The sequence below is a fragment of the Lichenostomus cassidix genome, chromosome Z, assembly GCF_008360975.1.
Source record: "Lichenostomus cassidix isolate B80296 chromosome Z, HeHo_3.0, whole genome shotgun sequence".
Lineage (NCBI taxonomy): Eukaryota > Metazoa > Chordata > Aves > Passeriformes > Meliphagidae > Lichenostomus > Lichenostomus cassidix.
The window spans coordinates 55375969-55402336 of record NC_139511.1 but is presented as its reverse complement, the minus strand read 5'-3'; the positions used below and the strand labels follow the sequence as shown (position 1 = coordinate 55402336).

General features: G+C 36.7%; 1 protein-coding gene across 1 annotated transcript in view; it reads left to right on the top strand.

Moving 5' to 3' along the window:
* Positions 1-26368, top strand: part of KIF2A (kinesin family member 2A) — a 55482-nt gene that overhangs the window by 11485 nt on the left and 17629 nt on the right. The window contains exons 2-14 of the mRNA XM_085043316.1: positions 9520-9614; positions 10884-11003; positions 11441-11495; positions 13559-13681; positions 14232-14332; positions 16741-16836; positions 17603-17657; positions 20715-20877; positions 24188-24278; positions 24424-24487; positions 24893-24984; positions 25231-25373; positions 26085-26289. Coding sequence (XP_084899442.1) covers positions 9520-9614; positions 10884-11003; positions 11441-11495; positions 13559-13681; positions 14232-14332; positions 16741-16836; positions 17603-17657; positions 20715-20877; positions 24188-24278; positions 24424-24487; positions 24893-24984; positions 25231-25373; positions 26085-26289 — 1403 coding nt within the window. The remainder of the gene's footprint in view (positions 1-9519; positions 9615-10883; positions 11004-11440; positions 11496-13558; positions 13682-14231; positions 14333-16740; positions 16837-17602; positions 17658-20714; positions 20878-24187; positions 24279-24423; positions 24488-24892; positions 24985-25230; positions 25374-26084; positions 26290-26368) is intronic.

Sequence of the window (26368 nt, the reverse complement as noted above, 5' to 3'; positions counted from 1 at the left end):
TTTAGAGAGCTGTGTCAACTTAAGGATCTCTTAAATTGCAACTCCTAGTTCCAGATTCAGCATTGTAAAGCCATGATTGAGATTCATTTTCTCTGGATGTGTTATCTTTCCTTTGTCTTAATGTTGAAGTTCAACTGCCACTTTTTTCTGTACTCATTTTTGGGAGGCTCTTTTGGAGTCATGACACCTAGCCACCCAAAAAGCTGTTTTGCCAAAGGATCAGATGGCAAATTCAGTGTAATAGAGTGCAAGTAAACACCAGGCTGGAAGATGTTCTGTAAGTTTGTTAATGTTTTGAAAGACCTGTATAATAAAAGAAAACATGCTTCTCTTTCCTGATGCCCTACTTCATTAGTACTTGTTTGCATGCAGTCTTCTCATTCAGAGGATTAAAGTATTTCACAATTTGTACTATTTTGATTGTGAGTTTATCTTGCACCTCATTTTAGCCTGGGGTCTTGGTACCATGATAATTTTCAGTGCATATGTGCTAGTTCACTTCCAGGCTCCCATCTGGAGTGAACCAGAAAAGCTTCTATTTCTGTGTGTGGTTCTTGAGAAAAGGTCTGAATTGCATTCTTTAGTCTATCACTGCTTGGACAGTCCTTTATTTTAATAAGCATTATACTTTCATGTTCTTGTGCATGTACCTGTGCATGCAGCATGTGCTCCTATTCATGCTCTTAAAAGCATCATAGTGGGAGACTGCTATGCAGTTTTCTCATTTTTGTGTAGGTCAAGGTGAATTAAGAGGTCTTGACGCTCTAGATGTGCCATTTGGGACCACAAGGGTGCATCTGTAACATGGATTTCAGTTCATATAAAAAATGGACTGTGGACACGTCTGATCATCACTTACTTCCTTGTGCTGTGCTTTAGTTCATTGTTAAAGTGGCCATGGAGCACACTGAATTCCTTTTGGGTGAAAAGTAACGGGATGGTACGTTCAAGATAGGTACTGATGCGCTGTGGCATAGGGTGTTCAGATTGTGGTGCTAGACCCCTCAGTGCCCTGCAGAAGATACAGTATGAATGTCTGATCCCCAGCACCACCTGCTTTGCTCTGCAGACCTCTCTGCTCCTGTTGCAGTAGTGTGCTGCTTGCTACCATGGGCACAGCTGAGGGACCTGGGCTGATCACTTAAGTGCTGTACATCTGAGCAAAGTGCCATGAAAGATGCTAGTCCGGGGCAGTTGTGAATGTGAACCAACCTCATACCAATTGTCTTAGGGTTTCTTTCCATAGTGTGATCTGAAAACAAGGGACAGAAGGGATTTCCAGGACATTTTCAGTTACAACCTAGTACTGCCTGATGCTTGAGAATGAAGACGTTGGTCATAGGTTATGCCATGTTGTGGTATCCCAAAAACAAAACCGGCATAGTGAATAAAAATGTTTTAGGCCATGGAGCTATTGGCCATCACATTAATATCAATTTCAGAGGAGATTACAGCCCATCCTGCTTGATCTTGCACTAAAGTAAATGGAAAAATGACAGATCTAATAAAATCATTCTAGGAATGTACGGTGCCTTGATTAAAAGTAGTAGCAAAGAGAGGAGGGCAAATGCTGAAGTGCTTCTAGTATCTGTGTCTCAAACTAGTGTGATAGAGATGAGCAGGTTAACATGATATTGAATCCTGGAACTGAGTGTAGGGTGGGTAACCTGACTGGAGGCTGGCCCTGACAGGGCATCAGGGTGGGAGAGGCTTTGTGCAGCATTGCCAGTATAGACCATTTAGTGAAGGTCAGGCATAAATTTCTCTGAATTTCAATAAACTGTTCGGTAGATTATCAAAAATGATTCAGATGAAGTTTAACACAAGAAAAGTAATGTGCTTAAGACAGGTGATGATAGCATACCTAGTAATTTTTAACTAACAGCATGCCTTCTGGGATCAGTTTTGGGACTGGCTGGCTAGTTTCTCCCATCCATTAAAGTTATTAAGTCCTGTCCATAACACAGAAAGTAACACCATTATCGGGGAACTTCATTATTGTGTGATTATAATCTATCTGGAGATGTATATCATACAGGAAGATTGAGACGTATGGAGCAAAACAACTGTGGTAAAAATGGCACAAAGTGAATGTGCTTTTGCTGTATAAACTGTAAATGACAGGCATAAAACCTTCATATTCTAGCTAGTCATAAGGTAAGTGTGGACAGGGTGAAGTGCCAAGAGGAAAAGTGAGTACCATTTCAGAATTACTGTTATTTGGCAATGAGTGTCCCTTTGGAAAATGATCTGGAGCTTCTCTGAGATATTTCAGCTCCCTTGATGGTGTTGGAAAAGCAGATACTCAAAAACAGGTGGAGATGGTTCTTGTACAAGTTTGTGTTTGTACAAGCCATAAAAGAGAGCATAGAGTACTAAATGACTCTGAATACATGCAGTCTTTAAAAAAGTTTGTATATATTGACATCAAGGTGCTAGTGCAGCTTTTTGTGTGAATAGCAGAGGCAGACCACCTAATGACATAAAAGTGAAATGTTTTCAGTTTATTGAAAATTTTCTAGGGGACTTAAACCAGCATGTATTAGATATGACTAGAAGATGCTTCCTTACAAATACCTTTTCCTGTGAGTAAGTTAGTAAGTTGAGAGTTCACCCACTCTTAAAAATGATAGGATGGCTGGCATGGTACAGCTGAGATAACTTGCTGGTAAATATCACGATATCAGTGCATCTGTTGGCATCATAATGTGACACTTTGTTATGAATTCAGCTGCTTTAGTAACATGTATCCTCTTTCACTTTGATGCTGACACCTCCAGAGGCAGTATGTAGCATAATCTTCGAATGCTACCATGTTGAGATGCTGTTGAAAACCTTTTGTGAAGCCGGTGGGATGGCTGCCGTTGATTTCACCAGCAGTTGAAGCTTCTGAAAGCAAATAAAGATGTTTTAAGGGGAGCTCATTAATGCAAAATCATGCCCTTTGAAATCTGCTTAAAAGGATATTAACACCCCACCCTCAAAAGAGACTGGACCTGCCTTGAAGGGAAGTGAAAAACAAAGTGTTCCTCTAGCTGGGGAAACCACAGAAAACTTGTTTTGAATGTAAAGGGAGATTTTGGTGATCAGCTTGCAAAATGAAACATCAGCAGAAAAACCTACCACATCACAACGTGACAAGACTGGAGATTGCCAGTTACTAGAGAAGCAAAAACCATGACCGCAGTGTGGGGCAGCTTTTGGTAACTTCTTAAGGTGCTTCAGTATGGACAGCTAACAAGTTCAGCTAGGCTGAGCACAGTGAGCTGTAGTTTAGTGGTTCAGAGTGGAGGGGCTTTTTGGTGTTGGATGGACAGGAAACCAAAAAGTCATTTACATTCTGTTTGCTGTATGAGGAACATTAAATGTACTGTTCGTATTTTGAAGCTAAACGCTGTACACAGCTCAGTGACATGTTCCTGTGTTGTTTATATCTCCCCTCCTCATTTCTTAGTGGACTGTCAGCAATATCTGTGAACTCTGTTTTTCTAAAGCATTATGTTTGATTGGTACTTGCACAGAAATCACCTACAGATCTAGCTTGGGACGTGTCTGAGTTTGGTAGCTTTTTATTTAGGGGCAAGAGTAGATTAAGTTGGATTTTAATTCAAAGCTGGAACATTCAGGCAGAAATGGGAAACTTGATTTGGGTAGTATTACTTTCTGTTCTCAAAATCCTTGTCTGTTACATTGTAGATGTTTACAGAGATGATAAGATGTGGTTTTAACATATGTGTCATATGAAGGACTTGGGTATTGCTGTATAATTTAGATAATACAAAAATGAGTTGGTAGCAGCTGGGGATCATTCACAAAAATAGATATTAAAGTATGTATTTAATTAAATTATGTTATTTTTAGTATTTAAGAACTTGATTTAGAAATATTGTAGGGACTGTGCATGTTTCATGTCCATTTGACGATGTGATAACACAGTAACTAAGGTAACAGACAAGACAACAGGGAGGGAGCAAAGCTGAAATAAATCCTCATGATTAAGTAAAACGAAAGTGGTGTAACAGTTGTAGATACAAGATTAAGTGAAACAAAAGTGGTGTAACAGTGTAGATACAATGAAAATGTAAGACTGTATCCACTGCGTTGTGGACAAATGAAACTTTGAAACAAAATAAAATCAAATACATTTGGTGTTGGGGAGAAAGTAACACCAGTCAGCAGTAACTGCTGATTTTGACTTGGAGGATTAGCAGCAGAACTGTGTGCAGCGCAGGGATGACCATGACAAGCAATGCAGGGACATCCCCTATGGGCACACCATGCCAGGAATTGTTTTTTTCCTACGAATTTTTTCCTTAAGGTTTGCTATAGGCATTATTTGGTGATTTTTTTTTCACCTTCTTGAGCTCTGTGAGAGCAGAAAAGCCCTTCCACCAGAGTTGCCAGGATGGAAACCTGTAGCACAAAAGATAACTTTTTGGACTACAGTAATTCTGTCTGGTAAGTGCTGCTTCTGGATTTGAAGCCTCATGCTTCTCCTAAACATTTTTTTAATATATGTAATTTGGAATTTGTATTACTTGAAAGAGAATGAAGCAAATGGTACTTTTCACAATTTTAATTTTTGACTATCGGCTGACAGAGGGTGCAGGTCAGTCATGTTTAGGTGTCTCTAGATGGGGTGACATTCACATTAGTCACTCATGAACATGAATAAGAAAATCATGGCTATTTCACAAATGTGTATTACAATCTTTTAAGGTATGTGTAGCTCTTGTTGCAGTGGTCATCCTCAGCAAGACTGTAGTAGGTATGAATCTGTAGTATATTTTTACGTTCACCTAACAACGTGTTCTGTTGATCCATTAAGAAAAGCTAAGTGGTCCACTGCCAGAGCTAACATAACACATTTGTGCTCCTGAAGATGCAGCAAGTATACAAGGGATGTAACATGAGAAAGCCACGAGTTTCCTTTGGTGAAGATTACATCTGTTAACGTTGCCATAGCCTGGTCCTGCTAAAAACTGTTGCCTGGGTTTGGGCTGACAAGGCTTAAACCAGATGATGGTCATAATGTGACACTGCTGGGTAGGGTCCTCCTACTGATTTGGGGGTGGAATGAGAGGATCATAATTGAAATTATTAACTTCCCCATAGCCCAACCCAGAGCCTTATTGTAAATTTTTAATTATTACGGCTCAAAGCTATTTCTAAGATTTCACAAAACTTTTGCACAAGATGTGTGAGTACAACATCTTTTGGGGCAGACACACTTCAATTATGTGGAAGGGTGGGGAAGAATGTGGTCCAGCTCTATTGCTTGAGTCACTTGGGAGAATGTGACAGAGTTTGTCTCGTCAGCCACTGCTGTAGTCCAGACTATAATCTAGATACAACCCATATTTTACACTGATAACTTCTGTTTCTGAAAAGTAGTAGGAAGATGAAAGTGCCATGGGTTTAGTGGTTGATCACTGCTTCAGAATTGTGGTGGTTTGGAGAAGTTTGGCAGGTAAAGAATGTTCTGTTTGCTTTGAGGTAAGGATCTAAGTACGCTCGGTATTTGCAATGAGTTGGAACTGCTACCTAGGCTAAGGGTTAATTAAAATGTTTGGTTTAGCCCTGGTTATTTGCTTTCACTGCTCTTCCTGAACCTTTTTGTGCACCACTAGCTGCCCTAAGAACTTTTACAACAGAGGATATTTATATCGTATGTCTACAGATCTGATCAGTATGCTTGCTTCCTTCTGTTTGTCAAATGTTCATCAGACGTTTAGGAAGAAAGGGAATGGGAAGTTGTTTTTCGCTTAATTGGAATGAGCGTCGCTGTTGAGCCACTAGCAGAGAAGGAAAACCCGGATTCTCAGCGTAGCATAGAAAAGAGAGATTTATTCTTTTGAATCCAACCTATATAGGCTTTTCAGAGGTCACCCAGATTGGTCAGCCAGGCCTGACTTGTCCAAAGCTCGAGACACTGTAACAACATCCAAACTTTATCTTTGTTTATAAAACACAGAAGAAGTTCTCGTGGGAAAGACCTATGCTAGCCACAGAATGAGTATATTGTAATGTCTGTGTATTTAAGGTAATTGTAAAGTGTTGGTGTCACACATTTTTCTGTTGTATTGCAGAAGTGTTGGCAGGAGTAATTTTTATGCAGCAGTATTTTTTAGTCAGTAGGAGATGAGCCAGATGTCGTGTGTTGTATGACTGAACATACTTAACCAAATAGTAATATTTTCAAATAATTTCTTTGTTAATGTTGAGCACCATAGAATCGTTAAATATGACTAGTTTAGAAGGGACCTGTCAGGATCATCAAGTCCAACTCCTGGCCCTGAACAGGACAAGAGTCACACCATGTGCCTGAGAATGTTGTCCAAACAGATCTTGAACTCAGACAGGCTTGGTGCTGTGACCACTTCGGTGGGGAGCCCTACAGAAAAGGAACAGCTTCCCAGAGAAAAAATTTTGTTTGTGGTCTGAATTCTAATCATGTGAGGAGAAGCACTAGAAATTAAGGAAATGGCAAGTGAAGAGTTGTTGTATCAGCTCTACTTCTTTTGTTTTTATGGTGTATGTGAAGATGGTGTTCTTGAATCACTTGTAACTTGTTCAGCTTATTATAATGCTGGTTGATGTTTACATGGACATGCTTCCATGTCAAATTTTGATACCAGCTCTAGAAGGTGCACCAGAAATTAGGGTCATTGCATTGAACCACTCTGCAGATTGGCTCTTACGCTTTAGCATTTGTAGCTTGGTCTTGCTTTATATGCTAGATGAGGTTTATGCCAGCCTAATTGGTTGCTGGCATTCCTGAATTTCCCAGCTGCTGTATTCAGCTGTGTACTAGAAAAATATAATGGAATACTGTTTCCAGAGAGCAAGGGGCAATTGTAAAGATGTAAATGCACTATCTGGCACTTCAGTAACATGTAAACTTTTAGTAACACAAAGAATTTTTAGGAACAAATTGTTTGAGTACATTACCAGTGTAAACACTGTAGTGACCATTTTCTGTTTAAGCTCAGAATATTTGGAAGATGGACATAATTTATTTTTGTTAGTATTGACGTTTTTGTGGTTTTTATTCAGTCCTGACTTTCTTGGCCAGGGAAGGGACGAAATCTGGCAGAGATGGAAAATTTATTGTGATTCTTTTGTTACAGTATGCTGGCTTACTCTGTTTGTTAGAGTGTGGGGTATTTTCTGTTCATTCATCAGCCTGCTTTGATCTCTTTTCACTTGTTATGGCAAAGATGAAACCTTTTTTAAATAATACTTGTTCTCTGTCAAAAATAACAGCACAGAAGCAGGTAGTAGGTCTTACATGATGGCTCTGTGACTAATGCAGTTCACAGATTTCAGCTGTGAATAGTGTTTTTTTTTCAAAATTTTAAAAATTTGGTGACATACTAAGTATTATTCTAATATTGTATAGAATGTATTTTACTAAACAGATATTTTCATACATTGTTTTTCTCTTGATTCTGAATTAACAGCTGGGCCAAACCTTAAAACAGCAGCAGCAGATTATCCGATGTAAGCTTAAATTCCCAGTTTCCAGAGTTTTTGTGTCCTTGCGGCCTGGTCTCAGCATGCTGGTTGCAGAAGGGGCAGCAGTGGCATTGCTACAGGAAGATAGCAGCTTCTGTTGCTACTTTGCTGAAGGACCAGATAGCTCATTGAAACAGTTCTACAAGAATGTTCTTGCACAAAATTAAGTCCTTAGAGGTTGTTAAATGCTGAATACTAATGGAGAGGTATATTGAGGATGGTGAGAATGGTGTGTAGGACACACAAATGGAAGGGCTTGTTCAGAAAAAGCATGGGTCGGGGAAATAAAAATAAGTGAATGCCAGAGGACAGGAACCAAGTGAAGCAAAAGAGGAGGCTTTTTATTTAGAATGCTATAAAACTACTTAACCTTGTTTAGTGCGTGAGTGACTGTTATGCCAAACCCCGGGCCAAGAGAAGCGTGGAGGTTGTAAGTGCATGTATAATGTGCGTTGCCAGTGAGGTGAGTGTCACAGATGTGAAAGTGATGCTGCCCAGGGCTGCCGGCTGCTCTGCCTGTCCCCTGAGAGCTATGCCTCGCCTGAGCTGCAGCTAGGCTCTTCCTCCACAGTCTGTGTTACAGTACAGGCATTTGCTGTTACCTTCCATGACACTTCACTGTAGTCTCTCTGCTTGCTGAATCTTAACTAGATGTGAATGTTTAGGCAGCCTTTGTAATAAAAGAAATATTAATGGTATACATTTGTTACTTTCACTTCTGGGTGAGTTAATTTGGTATATCACTCAAGGTTTTTCTTTTTTTCTGTCCCTCTGCAGGCCCTAGAAGGTTTATTCTGTAAAAAACTTCTTTCTTTTTTTCAAACTGTCAAATTGTGACTAAGGTGGCTAAAACAAAAAGTTTAAACAATCAGTGGAGCAGAAAACTGAAGGGGATTTGTGGGGCCAATAGCTTTAGAAACGGAGAATAGAGAATGCAAGGCAGAGAAGGGCCAGACTGAAGCATTATGTGGGCTGATTGTGTTCTGTTTCACCCTGAGCGGGTGCCCAGCAGCAGCGTATACACAACTGCTCCAGGATGAACCCTCATGCTTTGGGAGCTGCACGTAGTCCTAGGGGATCGCTTGTGTCAGGTGGAGCAAGGGATTTCATAGTATGGACCCTTGTTAGAGTAGGGTGTGAGAGGAGCAGTTGCTTTGGACTTGCATTCTTCAGTAACCCCAGTTCTTGGTACTTTAGGGCAAAGCATGAATGTGAAATCAATGTGACACTTGAGTCTTGATCCTTTTGTGTCAGTGCATGGCTGTCCTGCTCTTCCAGTTGCTCTTCTGTACCGTGCAGGAAATAGGACTTAAAAAAATTGCAGTGTACTACATATTTTTGAAGAAAAAAATCCTCATTCCTACTGAAAATGTACTTATTTTGTCTCACTTTGTGGGGGCTTGCTTCCTTTGGTTTTTCACTGGAGAAGTCAAGGCAAAAGCACCTTAACTCAAGCTCAGCAGTCTGTGTAAGTAGCCCTTTCTAAAATAATAGTTGTTCTAGGCAGCTTAATTTTAGTTAGACTGCCAACTGATTGGTGCCTATAATAAATGTATATCAGAACACAGTTTCCAAGGGCTTAATTTCCGTGTTGAGATGTGCAATGTTGTATCAGCCTAGAAGGGGGACAAACAAGCCTTTGTGAAGTGCCCCTCAGGGGCCTTTAGCACCTGTGGGAATCTTCTGGTATTGGAGTTTTCTTCTCCCAAGGAGAGAGAGTCTAAGTGGTGTGGTTTTCCTGAGGTGTTCTGTTTACTTACCACTCAATTTTCTGTTCATTGTGCTTTTCACTTGTGTGCTGACTGTCCCATTAGTGCCTCCACTGGTGGGTCAGGTCTGAGCTGCTTCACAGTGTGTGGCCTGCAATCACCTTCTGTTTACCACCTCATTTTTTAAACCATTTTTTTCCTACCTCTCAGCATGTCTCAGTGCAGGAATGAAAATAAATTCTGTGAATTTTTTTCACCCGTTAATAAATGATCGCTTATGTTTGCTTTCTAGGCCGAATTCACCAAGCTATGGTAACATCCCTAAATGAAGATAATGAAAGTGTAACTGTTGAATGGATTGAAAATGGAGATACTAAAGGGAAAGAGGCAAGCTCATTTATTTAGAACTTTTCAAAATACGTGTAATCTACATGAATATTACTTTGGAATTTATGCTGGAGACAAAAAATGAGACATAAAACTTAATTTACTTGATGGTTCTTTGGCTACAGACTGTTTTGTACAGAAGATGTTGAGCAAATGCTGTTTTCTGTTGTAAATTTGAATTCCTGAGCTCTGTGTCATAGCTTTTAAGCAGTTCTTTTCATCTGTTGATTTTGAACTGGATTACAAAGGCTAACTTTGTTAACCTATTTTTACAAATAGAAAAATCAAGTTTTTAAGAGGGAGAATGACACACAGTTCAGACAGGAAACTAGTAGGAGAACTAAATCAGAAATCTTGTGTTTGTATTCTTGAGGAATTTAACTGCCAGTTTGTTTGCCTATTCATTTATTCTTGGCAACAGTTTTACAGCCTTGGTTTCCTTATGAAACTGTGTCTTTTTGTGTAACACTTTCCTACCCGAACTTCCTTTAAATTTTGGACTGTGTTAGCCAGCCTCAGTTTGGAGAAGCATGTCAGAAATAATTACACTTTACTGATTCTGTGAAAGCACAGGAAAAAGGAAAAGAAAAACCATGAGAAAGTCCTGGTGATTTCATAATCTGAACTCACTACTCAAGTCATACAGAATCTATATAGCACTGAGGTCTTTGAAAGGTCCAGCCAAGAGGAATAGAAGTCTATAGAGACCAAAGCTCTTCAACATTTTTAAAAATTTGTATTTTCAAGATCCTGCCCCTCCTTTCTTACATTTTACAACAGTTTGAATGACACTTAATAATACTTAAAAAAAAAGGATGATAAATTTCTCCATCCTTACATTTTACAGCAGTTTGAATGACACTTAGTAATACTTAACAAAAAAGGATGATAAATTTAAACCAGCTGTGGTTTGATTTTTTTGGGTCATTGCAGTTTGTTTCTTTTGCACTGTCTGGGAAATTTCACATAACTGAGCTCTCCTTCTTTTTATGTTACAGAGAGTCTTACATATTTTGCAGTAATTGTCAAATTACCATAGTAATACTAGCTACTTCTGTTTTAGTTTAATCACCTTACAAAATTATGCTATTTGTCACTCTTATTTCATCCCTTTACTGAATGCTGTGTTTTCAAATGATACAAAGACCAAAGATTAGTCTATTTTTAACCAATAGAAAATAATTCAGATTTGTATTGTCAAACATAACAGGACATACAGAGAAGATTTATGTTAAGTGTCACTAATATTTTTTATGCTCTTTTTCACAGATTGATCTAGAGAGCATATTTTCGCTTAACCCAGATCTTGCACCTGATGAAGATATTGAACCTAATCCAGAGACACTACCACCACCTGCTTCATCAGCCAAAGTAAACAAAATTGTGAAGGTTGGTAATATCTATGCACCATGTTCATGGCAACTATATGGTAGTTCTATACATGATGTTATGCTAGAATTTTTAACTTAATTTTTGTGCCTGTGGTGCTGTTCGATAACTATGTTCCTTTACTTTTCCTGTGGTGAATGGGGTTTTCTAAATTTTTTTAAGGGCAGGTTTGGCAGGGAGGGAGTTAGGAATTGATGTTTTTATAACTAAATATGTCTTAATGAAAAATATAGAAAAGGTTTTGGAGTTTTCTGAAACAGTATATACAGCTCAATCAGCCTTCACCCCTTCACTTTTCATGATGGGATTTGGCAGCAGTCAGGTCTCTGTTGTTCTTGTCATGTTATTTTCATTCACTAGAAGGAAGCAGAGATGGGGCTGCAGTATATGTTTCCAGTAATATGGTTACCAAATAAGTGAGACTTCTTTCTTTGTAGAGTCGACGAACTGTGTTACCTTCTAAGAATGATCCTCCTGCCAGAGATAATAGAGGTAAATGCTATGTCTTTCCATTACAATGAAGTAAAAAATACAGTAATATTTTAACTTCTGTTTACCTTGTATTCCTTAATAGTTTTGTGTTCCTCATTTGGTATGTATGCCTTTGAAATGTAAAAGAATTGAAATATAATTCCTAGAGTTATTCCTGTGTATACTTACGAAGTCATACTGTACAAATTATATTTATAAGCAAGTTTAAATATATAAGCAAGTTTATAGCATTATGAAAGTTAAGCTCAATTAACTGAAGATGCAAAAATTTGAAGCTAATAAATTATGCTTAGTAATAAATTATGCTTTTCATATATGAGGACTAAGTCTCCTCAGCTTATTTGAATGTTTCAATATACACTAAGTAATACACTTAAAATACTTACATTTTCAATTTTTTAACTTTTTTTGTTAGCAGCCTGTTGTTTTGTAACAGCCTGTGTATAAACAGTCATTCAAAGAATACTGAAGTCCTACAGGCTTTTTTATTGCTCTTCAGTTAATAGTGAAAAACCTGAAAAAATTGCTGAAATAACGCAAGAGAATAGGTGAAAAGTACATATTGGATGAATACAGATGTAATGCATCTATAACATATGAAGGAATAGTTACTGCTTATTGTTTTTATTTTCTCTATTATGTTCAACTTAACTAACTTTTACTGATGATGGTGATGAGTCTTCTTCTAATTATTGATCTACTAACATTACTTCAGACTAGATTCCAGCCCATCTGTTTAAACTTGGAAAGCAAGTGGACTTGCATGTCTTTGCAAGTGACCAGACTCTTCTTGTGGATGACTGGGATCACTTTTGCATTTCTGCCATTTGGCTCTGGGGGTATTAAGCAGATTGAAAATAAAAGAGCAGTTTGGGGTTTTTTTCAACCTAATATATTAGGTTTAAATATGAGACTTCTAACTGATGGACTGTTCTCACAACCATACATGTTGTCATTTGTAGTAAATTATCTGTTTGGTATGAAATAACCCTGTAACTTGTATTTTAATAAGTACCATGCCTGTTACTGTTCACTGTTGGCCTAAATATTTTTCTTTTTTGCCCTTATAATTCAGCTTTTCTCAGCACACTGTCTTATTTTGTTTATTCAGTTTGTGCTGTAAGCTAGATCTCCTATAATATGTGGAATGGTCTGTGCATTTGTCTTGTCTGTCCTGTTCAAAACCTGTTTCTGGAGTTGTTTCCACCTTATACAGTGAGCTGGCCTTCTCTTGGAATGTCATCTCCAGCTACTGGTCAAAGTTGATACCTTCACTTTGGTACTCTTCTGACAGACTCTGTTAGAAGTGTGTGCAGGAAATGGGCCAGCTGAAGCAGAGCTGATCAAACCAGCTATTTGAAAAACAGTTTAAAGCATTCAGTTCCATCACAGAGGCTTACATGCACACCACTACCACTGCATTCTCTGGAAGAAGACATCACAGCATCTTCAGAAACTGGCATTTTTAGCATGTATAGAGTCAATGCATAAATTTAGACATACTGATTGGATCTGTATTCCTTCTGGTATGGAGGAAAAAAAGGCTTGTTTCTTCCACTTACAGATTGAGCTGTACTTCACAGGCTTTCATTTCTATTGCTTTGCTCCTCCAGAGATCATGAGCTCAATGGGGTTGGAGCGTTTTGTAGAATCTAGAGAATGTGAAACAGTGGGGCTTATTTTCTTATTATTTTTTGGGGGGTATAATTACAATATAAATAAAATTGAAGCACTTTATGCTTCAGGACTACATACCTCCAAATAAACACTTCATTCTGTGCACATAGTAAGTTGTACTAGTCCTGCAGTATTTAAAAATATGCATGTGCAGCATGAGTACTTAACAATTATGTTGTGTTAGTGTACAGCACTAGGATAAAAAAGTATGCATACCGGATATTTTTATTAATACACATTTGATGAATCTAGCCTCTCCTCATCAATAGTAAATTTTTGTGTCTGGAAAGGGGCTTTATTTTATCTCATCATAACAAAGCATTTCAGAAATGGGTAGAAAGGTTACTCCTCCATGTTCAGATGAGCTTTGTACTTTTCCTTTGCAGTGGTTGGTTCTGCACGCGCACGACCTACTCAGCTTCCTGAGCAGTCTTCCTCTTCTCAACAGAATGGTAGTGTTTCAGATATATCTCCAGTTCAAGCTGCAAAAAAGGAATTTGGACCCCCTTGTATGTAAACCGTGTATCAAGGACTCATTCATTCTGGGCATTACATGTACATTCTCTTGGATTGTGTTGTTTATCCATAAAAGACAAATGGTCTACATGCTCAGTTTTCTGTGAGCTTCCTTGAGGAGCTTTTTCAGAAAGCTGTGGCTAAACAAATGTTCATTTTCATCATGATTGTACTAGTATTTGGAATTTGTTTTTCCTTTATTTTCTTTTAACCATGGTGGTGTTTTGCTTCTTTTTTATTTTTTTATTTTTTTTTAATTTGCCTGGGCTTACTTTTAATTCAAATCAAGAGATCACATGTATCTGTCCATATATTTTTTCAGGGTCATATATTTTTGTTTGTCTAATTATTGTTCCATTCCCATGACTTTTTTCTAATAAATTTTATGCATTTTAGAAATTTAAATGCCATAATGATTCTGATACTGATTTGCGTAAAAATATAGGTCATAGTTGATGTGCTCTAATTATCGATACATTAATCTTATTGAAGTTTTCTGTGTAAATACTGAAAGTATTTTAAAATCACATTTTTTTCTTTAAGCACGTAGAAAATCTAACTGTGTAAAAGAGGTTGAAAAATTGCAAGAGAAGCGTGAAAAAAGAAGGTTACAGCAGCAGGAACTTAGAGAAAAAAGAGCTCAGGTTAGTATTTTTAGCCCAAATGGAAAACACATGTCAGCAAGAGAAGGTTGCAAAACCATTGTGCTTTTTTGGTCTTTAATAATTTTTATGAACCGTGATAATCTTGAATTTTAGTGTTTTCATTTTGTATACAGGTTTGACAAACATGTTGGTGTTTGGTAGCATTGCTCTTATAACTACTACCCTAGATGGTTTTCCCCCTCTTCTTCTTCCTGCAGAAATCATTGCTTTCAATTGCTGTCTTTCTTCATGTTCTTCAGAGAACAACTACTGATGATAGCTACTTCTTAGGGAAAATATACTTTTGACAATAATCAACCTTTTGACTTTTAGAGAGGTCTGTTATTCTACAGGAGGTAATACAGCATTATAATAAATTGTTCTTTATGATCTTTGATACTTTATAGCTCTATCTGCGGCTCAAGTTTTAATAGTGACTTTTAGTGTTTCTTTCTTTAAACTAGTCTATACATTTATAATTTCATCATGAAAGCAGCTTGGCAGCAAGCTGTTAAAAACTTGTGTGAAAGAAATGGAGTTGCTAATCCTTTGAGAAAAATCTCTTAATATTAAATGACTTTCTGTCACAATGGTGTAAAATCTTTAGCAAAACTATGAGGGTAATCTTTTTGGCAGCCTGTGAGTATGTGTTAGTCTCTAAAAAGATAGTACCAATCTGCTGCTGATATGAGAATTGCCACTGTCAAGTAAATCATTCATACAATTTACTTTTTATGGTTTAATGATGTTTCCAAGTTGACCTAAAATGACCTTTGTTGAATATGTGTTTTATAATTTACATCCGTTTACACAAAATATAAATATGTCTTTATGTGTGAGGAACGACCATTTTTGGCTTTATGTATTAAGATACTTTGAAGTGGTATTACTTGTAAAATTTTTTTTATTGCTCCTGTAAACACTCCCTTTGCATCTGAGTCTTAAACATCTGTATGAGGAAGTTGTGAAATGCAGCAATAATTCACCAAGTAATGACTTCTAGTGTGCAAAACCTTTAGATGGCTTGAAGAATGTTAGGTAAATGCTTTCTCCACAATAGGCAGTACTCCTTTCTGAATGTTATAAAGAAACATTTTGTGAAGAGTTACTGTCAGCAGTTTTTAGTTCACTGTTGTCAGAGTGAATGACATCAAGGTACAGTCAGCTTCTGATTACCAGGATACATTTTTTTTGAGGTGAGGATTGGCTTTGTCACAGGTACAAAGGATGAGCTTGCTCCCTTTCAGCTTAATAACCCCGATGTAGTGCTTCTGAGAGGGCCTACACTGTGTCTACAGCCAGCTGTGATTCAGAAGTTTTATATCATGTGGGGGTAGCCATGCAAAACTTAGTAAGGTCTGAGCACCAGAGCTAGCTGTTTTTGGCATCAGCAGCATGTTCTGAAGTGTTGTAAAACAGGTATTTGCAGGGAGAATTGATGAGAAGGTTGTTTAATCAGTTCTGCAGAGCACACAGTAGGCTCAGGCTCAGCTTAGTGGTGCTCCATGCATGGCCTCTTACATGTCCATTCAGTCTGGTACTGGTCGCTCCAGGTTTAAGGATGGTTTGTCTTCTGAGCCTGTGTCATGGGATCAGCTGTCCCAGCTCTGTTGGCTGCCTTGCTGGTGGGGTGGAGTGAAGACCGAAAAAGGACTTTGCTGTGTAAGTGGTGTTCAGGAATAGCTAAAACATCCATGTATTATTCAACCCTGTTTCCAGCACAAATCCAAAACAGAGCTGTATACCACATTCTTCTATGGAGAAAATTAACTTTATCCCAGCCAAAACTGTCACAGCCTGGATGAAGCCTACTGTGTATCATTGGGATTGCTTCTGCTTTGCTGGGGGTCTGGAAGCCTTAGAAGAGTTTGCAATGCATCCAAATATCTATACAAATTAACACAAGACTAATAGTAGGACCTAGCTCCTTTAACTGACTTTTATCCAGCAGGATTGTTTAGAGCACCTGGGGGTTCTGCACTGTCCTCTGTGGTGTGTGCTGCACCTGTGGAGTATCTGCGCATCTGTCAGAGTGCCGTATCTCAGATTAAGAAGTGTTGATTATATATATGTTTCTTACATAGTGTGAAGGTTCTGGCAAAGGAGGGAGTAATTTATCTTTCTTGAGTAGACTATTAATGAATCCTCAGTTGAAAGTATTTTCTATTCTATGCCAACCAAAAGGATGACTTTGGAAGCATATAATTGGTTCCTTTATGGTCAGGAAATCAGCTACATGAGAGTGGAAAAAGCCATTAAACTAACAGAAACTTGCAAGAGGCATTTCTGGTGTTTTGCAGAAAAAGAAAGGATTTCAATTAATGTGCACTTTTCTTATAGATAATGAATTTAGGCCTTTTCTGGGAACAAAAAGTATAGTAAAAATTTTTTTGCTTACTTTTCCCTAGGATGTTGATGCTACAAATCCAAATTATGAAATTATGTGTATGATAAGAGATTTCAGGGGAAGTCTGGATTATAGACCACTGACAACTGCAGATCCTGTAAGTGTGCCAGCAACATCAAAATGTGTTATCCTTCTGTGGTTTGCTGTTCGTTTTCATTTTTTTTTTTCAATGTCTACTTCTCTCTGTAGATGTGAAAAATAGATATTTTAATATACATTAGTATTCAGTATAACATGGGTTTATTTTTTCAGTAATTTTTTGATATTTAAATGTGTAGATTTTGGAAGTCCTAGTCCTATTTAAATACCTTTTTACTATTAAATAATGCCAATATGTATTAAGTAGTCACTCAGCCTTTGTATGGTAAATTTTCCTGGCGTGCTAGGGGATACCACACAAAGCCATGAAACTTATTTGAAAAACCCTTTTTAGCATAATGATTAGTATTTGATCTTTGAAGGTGATGTGGGCTTTTGGTTTGCAGACAAGTCAAGGGAGCTGAATCCTTAAATGATGAAGACTGTCAAATTCTATGGAAATCAGAGAATGTAACAATTTCTGTCAATCGCATATCTACTATCCAGCTATTAAAGCTGGATTTGCTTGCAATAGTCCCATAGTATCTGTTGCTCTGTAGGATTAGATCACTGTCTGCAGGCAGTTTTGTTAATGTGTGGTTCTCCCTTTTGGGTTCTTGGCTACTATGTAGACACAAGGGGCTTTTACGTGTTCAGATGCCTCACTGTCTTGGAAATTTCTCATTTTTTTATATGATTAGTTATTTAATTCAAAAAGAGAAGTGAAGTAAAGTATTTTGTATTTGCAATTGGGGTATAATTCACGGAAAAAATTTCCTTTGCAGATTGATGAGCATAGGATTTGTGTTTGTGTACGAAAACGACCCCTCAATAAAAAAGGTATGATCATTGAAGATTTTTTTCATTTATTTATCTGAAGGGCTGCTTCTGATATTTTTTCATTTATTTATCTGAAGGGCTGCTTCTGATAGTAGCAGCATTTGTGTTAAACAACTCTAGAAATACTGATCAAAGGTGAAACTCTTACATTAGACAATGTGTGTGAGGGACCTAGAAAATGAAAAGACTCTTTATAACATGAGTGGAGATAGGGACAAAAGTATTTTAACTGGCACAGTTTCATATATTAGGAGCTGAGGCACAGGGAGAGTATAGTTTCTTCCCAAGGCCATCTAGGACTTATTTAGTTCATCTGGAAATTAATTCTACTGTAATTTCTTCAGTATTCTTACATTATGTTTAGGTGACTGTTACTTCAAAATATCCTTCCAGTGATCTGAGCAGAGAGTTACACAGACAAAACTTTCATACATGCTTTTGTACATACATTTTTATACTTTCAAGTGGTCTTGAAGCAGACATCAAGGAAGTGTCTTATGACATGGTAGGTGCCTAAAGATGTCCAAGACATCCTCACAGGGCTAGTGGATTACAGACAAACAGAAGACTTGTATGCCCTGGACTTGCTGCTCAGGACTGGCCAAATAACCCTAAGGAGTATCAAATGCCACTGAAAAACTCCTGGGTGCTGAAAAAACTCTCTAACGACTTTTTTTTTTTAATATGATGAATGTTACAACTATTTTTCTTATTGCCTGCTCATCAGACTGGAGTCCGTATTCAAAAAAAGCCAAACAAAACCAAACAACAAAAACTGTTCAGCTTTCAACTCCACTTAAATCTCCATCTTCCTAGGAAGTTCTCTACTTCCAGTGGGAATTTAGGAAAACAAATGCTACTGGGTTGCAGCCTGTCCGAATCCAGTGCTGCCAGATGTTTCTTCCCCTCTTTTTCTCATATATTCCTTTTAGCTGAAGTACTCAAAAGAGCATCACTCTGATGCTAAAGCAACATGGGATGCTATTAATTGTTTTTGTACTGTCAGAACTACATATTTAGAATTACCTGAAGCATATCCAGAGTGAAATGGGAGAAATGTTTTCCCTTTCCCATACACATGTTGATACCAGTACATAGTTAGGATTTGTCTTATTTTTCCTCATCACATTGCTGCTTCTATTTTTATTTGTTTTTTCATTTTTACTTTTACTGTTGGGGCAAGTGCCACGTTCTACCTGTGATGAAGGTGGACAAAGTGAAATTGCAGTAAATGAAAACAAGTTGTTATGGGATGTGAATTTGGATTCAGAAGTAGGATTCAATGTTGTGAAAGTTGCATATCTTAGGTGTTAGTGGTTGGGACCTATTAAAAAAGTAGATCAAAGGTGTTTGTAGAAAGATAAATGTCAAAGTAAAAATGAGCTTGGTACTAAAACCGTTACGCATTTTTAAAAATAAACTGTAGTAAAAGAAGTGTTAACTAAATAATCTATGCAGTGGATGATAATCCAGTACTCACATGACACAAACCCCTGAAAATGCTCCGTTCATAAGAAACAGTGTTTCTCATAAAATCATAGAAAAGTATAAAAGAATTAAAGATACTAGACTGTAACCCTGTGAAGAGAAAACAGTGAAATTTATTTGTTTTGTCATGTCACAAATATAGAATTATCATAAAAAAGATTAGGTATTCTTGGCACCAGTTGTTCTGTGGATTGACTTCACAGGAAGTAGTTGTTCGGAGTGACACTTTAAGATTTTAGTTCAGTGACATGTATTTGTAATTGTGAAATGTTTGGTGGGTTTCAGAGAAACTATTCCTAATTTTCATCAGCAAGGAATGCAGGTTTTCTTACCAAATAGATTGGAGGAGGTAAATGTTTTATTCCAAACAATTTTTTAAGAAAAATCCTCTTCTGACTGGTTGAACTAAAAAGTTTTTGCTGCAAAGGATTGTCCATCATACATTTCTTTTTGTCACTGTTCCTTACTTTTTCTCTGTGATTATTGTAGAATAATTGCATTTTATTTTATTGCAGTGCAGTTGAAAAACTGATTTTACAGTGATTGGAATGTATGTTTCTGTTGGTGTGTAATGTAATACAATGGTAACCATTGTACTGTTTGATCAGGATGTTAACTCATGAAAAGGTTTCTATTTGGTTGTATAAAGTCACATCAAATTCTCAAACTGCATGCCTTAAGAGATTTTATATAGAAATGCAAGTAGGACACATTAATGAATACTGACTGTACACACAAAGGATCTTTATTTTTGTGCATATTATGGATCACCAAGTTTTCTGTTTTGCTGACTCATATACCATACAACAATTAGCAGTAAATTACAATGCTGTATAGTAATTATAATCTGGGATCTCACTTTTGAAGTCACAGAAGGATCATTATAATTTTCAGCTTTTTCAGCTTACAATGTAATCTTTAGAAAGGATTTTACTTCAATTATTTATTAAAGATATGCACTGTAGATTCCAGGAGGAGCACACAAATGAAAGTGTCTGTGAGGAATGAAAGCAAAATTTTTCTTTTTGAAACCTGTGTACATATGACTGTATTTTTAAGGATTTAAAGAAAGTACAAAATTTTAAAGTAAAACATATTATCATAAGGATGTTAATTTCTCTGTGGTTTCAAGGGTTATAGTCTACACAGGATAGGACTAGCATCTAGTTTCTCCACTAAAGAAGGTATTTATAAAAACTCAAGGGATATGTTTGTAGGCTATAGAAGACTGTATGATTGCTGAGGAAAAAGACCTGAAATCCATGAAAAGTGTTACAGAAGACATAAGAAGTTAAAATGATAGTGCTGTAATTAATGATCATAGTTTTACTAAACAGCTTGGTTCCTCTGTTGAATTTCTATCAATTGGTAGGATAGCACAACTAGACTTCCAAAATGAAATCTCTTGCTTAGCAGATTACTATCTAGGCATCAGAAGCCCAAATTCATTGCAGTGTTGTTAATTGGAGGAGCTGTGTTATCTGAGATGTTGTAGGAGTGTAAACAATGGGAAAATGTAAAAAATAATGATGTGTTGTTAGTTAAATATATATTTCACTTATTTTATAGAAACTTTAATGAAAGACCTTGATGTAATAACAATTCCTAGTAAAGATGTTGTGATGGTACATGAACCAAAACAAAAGGTGGATTTAACAAGGTACCTAGAAAACCAAACTTTTCGTTTTGATTATGCCTTTGATGACACGGCTCCTAATGAAATGGTTTACAGGTATGTGTATATGCTTTTTTTTGGTGAATCTTTTTTCTCATGTTTTTTTCCATGCTAATAACTGTTGCACCTACCTTGGTCATAGACTTTATTCCGATTCGCTGTGTTACCAGATGGTATATTGCTACCTCCATTCTTTTACCTGTTTACTTTTGTTTTAACTCTTTATCCCTAATTCTTCGCCTGCAATGTCATCTCCACCTCTGTTGACCTCAATGTTGCTCCCAGTCCTCCTCCAAGCCCTGCTGCTTTCCAGTCTCTAGCAAGTATTGCCTGCCTCCTCAGCTACTGGTTACTTGAGCCACGCAATGAGTTCTCCACTTGCTTCCAGGTTATTGTCTTATTATTAGTGTGTGTGCAGCACCTGAGAAACCTGGCACATGGCTTGTGGTTATCAGGAAACCTGGAGGAAAAGGAGAGTGATAGCACGAAACTTGCAGTGTGAATACAGGATAATTAAGAGATGGTGATAAATCAGCAGAGGGCAAAAAAATTATGAGAGAGTTTATATTGTAGAATTGCCAAGATATCTGAGCTAGGTTATCTTCAGGAAACAATCTGGCTGACGTAATGTGGAAGTGTATGGAGCTAAGTTATCTTGCTGAAAATGACAAATCTTTCTAATTTAAAAACCAACAGCAATAAAGACACATACCAGTTTCAGGCCCAAGGTATTTGGATCTCTATTTTCTTCTTTGCTCTTCTGTTTCACTTCCACTGTTGGTACAGAGTAATTCACATAGGACTTTTAAAGGCATATTTAGAAGTAGCTATTTGCCTTGAACAAGTACCTAAACAGAGTACATACAGTAATGGGCAAGGTTAGACACCATGATATAATCCTGGTCAGAATCTTGGTATGCAGTGTAAATACTGTGAAGCTTTTTGCAGGGAATATTGGTACTAAAGAGGAAATCGGTGAAGATAATTTTTCTTATGCTTGGGAAGTGCTTCCCATAGCTTTAAAGCGAATTGACAGAGAAATATCTTAATTCTTGTTTTTAATCCACAATTAGGAAATGAAAGCTAGGATCATGACCTGATTGATAATGGATAACAAAAAAATCATAGTAAAAGAATGCTTAAAAGGTTGTGAAAAGAAAAACTTCTGTCTTATGCGTGTTATAACTAGAGAAGGGGGAAAAAGCAAAATCTTATAACACTAACAAAAGAGTTCTGAACAGCAAAGCTGTGTCCTTGGAGATTTCTGTCTCTGCTGGTTGTCTGCAGGTAGCATCTTTCCTTTCCTTGATACTGAAGAACTGTGGGAGTGCCAGCAAGCTGATGATGCATGAAATAATTCTCCTGCTTGACAATCCATTTTTCTAATCTCCTTCCTTCCTTTTATTTATCTGTGTTAACATAGTGTTTAAATGTAAGGGTTGGTTTTGGTATAAGATGTTGTGTTTTTGTACTGAGTTTTTCAGAGATTTTATTAGTTATGTAATACATTAATGGCAATACAGGAATATATTTTAAGATTATTGTATTCATACTGAAACGATAAATCTCTAGTCTTTCTCATTCTCCCTTATATGATAAAATAATGATCATTGGTTGAAGGGCAATCTGCTTTAAGGTCCCTGTAATAACATAAGTAGGAGCAAGATAGGTATGTCCTCTCATCAGAGCCTCAGGGTCGTAGTGAGGGAAAAAATATTATGTCAAGATGCTCCAGTTCTCTCCAATATGCCAAAATTACTGTATGTCTAAACTGAAAGTACATTGTTTAGTCCAAGGTAGAAAAGTACAACTCTATTATTATTACTGCTAATACTACTACCACCATTATTACTGCTACCATTATTATTACCGCTATTACTATTCTTATTATTTTGCTTAACCTGTATTTAAAGTATTTTTTATCCTGAACCACAGCACTGATTTGCAAGTTTTTGTTAATATTAAAAAACACTCACTACTTGGCATGGGTATGCCTTATGATTTTTAAAGGAGAACCAGTTTACATTTCTGAAAGACTCATTGTAAATAAAAGTTTAAGTAAAAGTAAAGTTGGACTCTTTTGACATAGTATCATTTGGAGTTGTTTAATCCTTTACTTTTTAGATATGTTTGTATTTGGTCTTACTTTAAAATAGATACATATAGTCCCTTTTTAATAAATCAGCAATATAAATAGTTTCAAATTCAATCAGACAGAACTAATGGAGTGTGCTTCTAAGCTGGATAGACTGTGAATTTTTAAGTTTTATATATAGAAAGAGCGAACATCAAAATATAGGAATAGCCTCTTGAGAAGACAGGAGGTATATACTTAGAAGATGCAAAGAAAGAAAGAAAGAAAGAAAGAAAGAAAGAGGCTGTTCAAGAATCATCTGGTGTATTCTTGGTGAAAATTCATTATTCGTCTAGATGTAGATTCCTTACATAACCCTGGGCTGCTGCTTAATGGTTCAGTCTTGCACATATTATATTTGTAAGTGATCTTGTGTTTAAAATTGGAATGAAAGAAGGTTGTAATATCTCAGTGTTTCTGTAATCAGTTTTATCCCTTATTGGTCACTTGCAGGTAATTTATGTGTAAAATACTGGAAAAAGTCTAGAAAGACACACTTTTTCAGAGAGACTCATCTTCGTATGCAACTCCATTAGTTTACCCTTTGCTTTTGGAGTTTACAATGAACTAATATTGATAAGCAGCTAAAGTAGGAACCATAACTCTGTGTTTCTTAAAGTAAAAGTTAATTCTCTAAAACAAGAAATGATACTGCAGATAATATTTTTTATACAGCAAATAGTACCTCAGGGATAACTAGATTTTTTCATTCTTAAGAGCTTGGGTATCCATTTTCTTGAGCCTTTTCTTAATGTATATATGTTCTCAAAAATTGAGATGTGCAGTGTTTTTTTGGCCACTTTCAAATTTAATCTTGGAAGTTGATTTGGGGAGAAAAAAAAACCTACAGCAGCATTTTAGTATTGGCAAAACTATCTGCTACACTGTCCTACTTCAGTATCATATCTGGCATTTTAGGGAGCTCCAGACTGGGTAGTAAACTGTGGGGTGTTGGATCATTAAAACAAGGAAGTCTTTTCTCTTAGGGTTTAAAGGAGGATAATGTTGTTGTTAAACGAATGGGAGAGACCTTGAAGCTTTTGATTGATGGTTTGGAAAATTTTAATACCTTAGAGCTCGTAGTCTCCTTCAGAAATTAATGTGTAAATGTCCTTTGGCCTCTCAAAGTACAGGACCAATTTTATTACTTCTGGCCTTAATTTTAATTTTCCTTGTGGTAGTGGCATGTTAAAGTACTCCAATTTCTTAAGTATGGGTTTTTTTGCATTTAAGGTTTACAGCTCGACCATTAGTGGAGACCATATTTGAAAGGGGAATGGCCACTTGTTTTGCATATGGACAAACAGGCAGTGGAAAAACCCATGTAAGTAGTTCTTCTACAAGTAGGCAATACTATTTTTTTACATATGACACACTTAGATGAGTTCTAATGAATAAGAAATATGTAAACTACAGTTCTGTGATTTTTTTCTTTTTTTTTCCTTTTTTTTTCTTTTTTCTAACTTTAGACTATGGGTGGTGACTTTTCGGGAAAGAACCAAGATTGTTCTAAAGGCATATATGCACTTGCAGGTGAGACTTCATTGATCAGTTGGGTTTTCACAGATCAGTTGAGATCAATAAATTTTCTGCACTTTGTCATAGAAGCATAACAGTTTACATACTTTTGCATTGCAGTGGAACTTAGGTAACATCAAAAGTTGTTCCTAGATGTGTATCTTTCACACAGTAAGGTAAATATAGATTACTTAGAAAAATGCAATCACAGATGATTTAAGTTTATAATTTTAGTGTCTCTGCATCTTCCAGTATAATGTGGCAGTTTAGACTGCATTGTTTTAGACTTGGTTGACTGACCCTATCTGTTATTCTTGCAAAATGTGAGATGCTGCAAAATAGATTGTTACACATGAATGAATCTTCGCTAAATGAAAACACATGATGAGATTTCGTTTTATTCTGGAAATGTATTCACAGCTCGAGATGTGTTCTTAATGCTAAAGAAGCCAAACTATAAGAAGTTAGAACTTCAAGTATATGCAACATTTTTTGAGATCTACAGTGGTAAGGTAAGTACCTGGTCCTTCTCTGAGAAAGATGGAATTTCTCATACACAAACAAAATTTTGAGCTTGTCACATCAAAGATTTTTTTCCTCTTTGTATTAAAGGCTGTATTTCAAAGAATTCTTTACCCTTCCCTTCCAATCATGTTTTTCTATGGAATGTTTTGCGTTATTTGATATGGAATTCAAAACAGGATTTTTTTTTTTTTTAAAGCTCCTGTTTAACTATTCTGTTTTCCTCCTTTCCTAAGGTTTTTGACTTGTTGAACAGGAAGACAAAATTAAGAGTGTTAGAAGATGGTAAACAGCAAGTGCAGGTGGTGGGATTACAGGAGCGAGAAGTCAAATGTGTTGAAGATGTTCTTAAACTTATTGAAGTAGGCAACAGCTGCAGGTATCTTCCATAGCTTACACCAGTTTGTCATTGTGCGTTAAAAAATCAGAGCCAGATTTTTTGGGGGTATCTTTGTAGCAATGTCTTTTAATATGCAGTGGATTTTTTGGTGATGTTATCTACAAATAAGGAATCTACCTACATTTTAAATAGAGACATTTAGAGATTCTCTGTCTCCTAGAGAGAAATAACTTATTTTTCAAGAGGATGTGAATTGCATGCATTATGTAAGCAGCTTGCTGACTTAAATCCACATCATTTAAAAACTGGAATGCTGCCAGGCTCTTCATCCCTAAAAGGCTTTGATGCATACTGACAGAGGTTAAGCATAATTTTTTTTTAAGACTTCAGCTTGTTTTTAAAATTAGCCTTGAGCATAGACTGTTGCATGATCAGATAAAAGTGCCATCAGCATTTTTTGTGTAAGCTTTCTGATAATCTGAAATATATGAAGATCTGATTTTAAAAGGGAGGCAGAATGTTACTAATCTTCCACTTCTGTTCAAAGAGATAGAAAAAGAGTCATAATTGTACTATGTGTATCCAATGATTAGGCATCTAGTCTAGTGTCCACAAGAGTGTTAGATGTGCTGTCAACATGCAAGAAAATGAAGGAACCTGCCTTGAAAAACCTATCATTGTGAGGTTGGTGTTTAACGTGTATGTTTCTCTACCTGTTAATGTCTTTCCCTGCTCTTCTCTTGTTTAAAGGACATCTGGCCAGACATCTGCAAATGCACACTCATCTCGAAGCCATGCAGTGTTTCAGATTATTCTCAGAAGGAAAGGGAAATTGCATGGTAAATTTTCTCTGATTGATTTGGCTGGCAATGAAAGAGGAGCAGATACTTCGAGTGCAGATAGGCAGACACGACTGGAAGGTGCAGAAATTAACAAGAGCCTTTTAGCACTCAAGGTAACTGATATGTTTCTATTGCCTTTGAGTAGGTGGAAGCCTACATATAATAGCAGTGACAAGTAAAATTAGTGTTTTT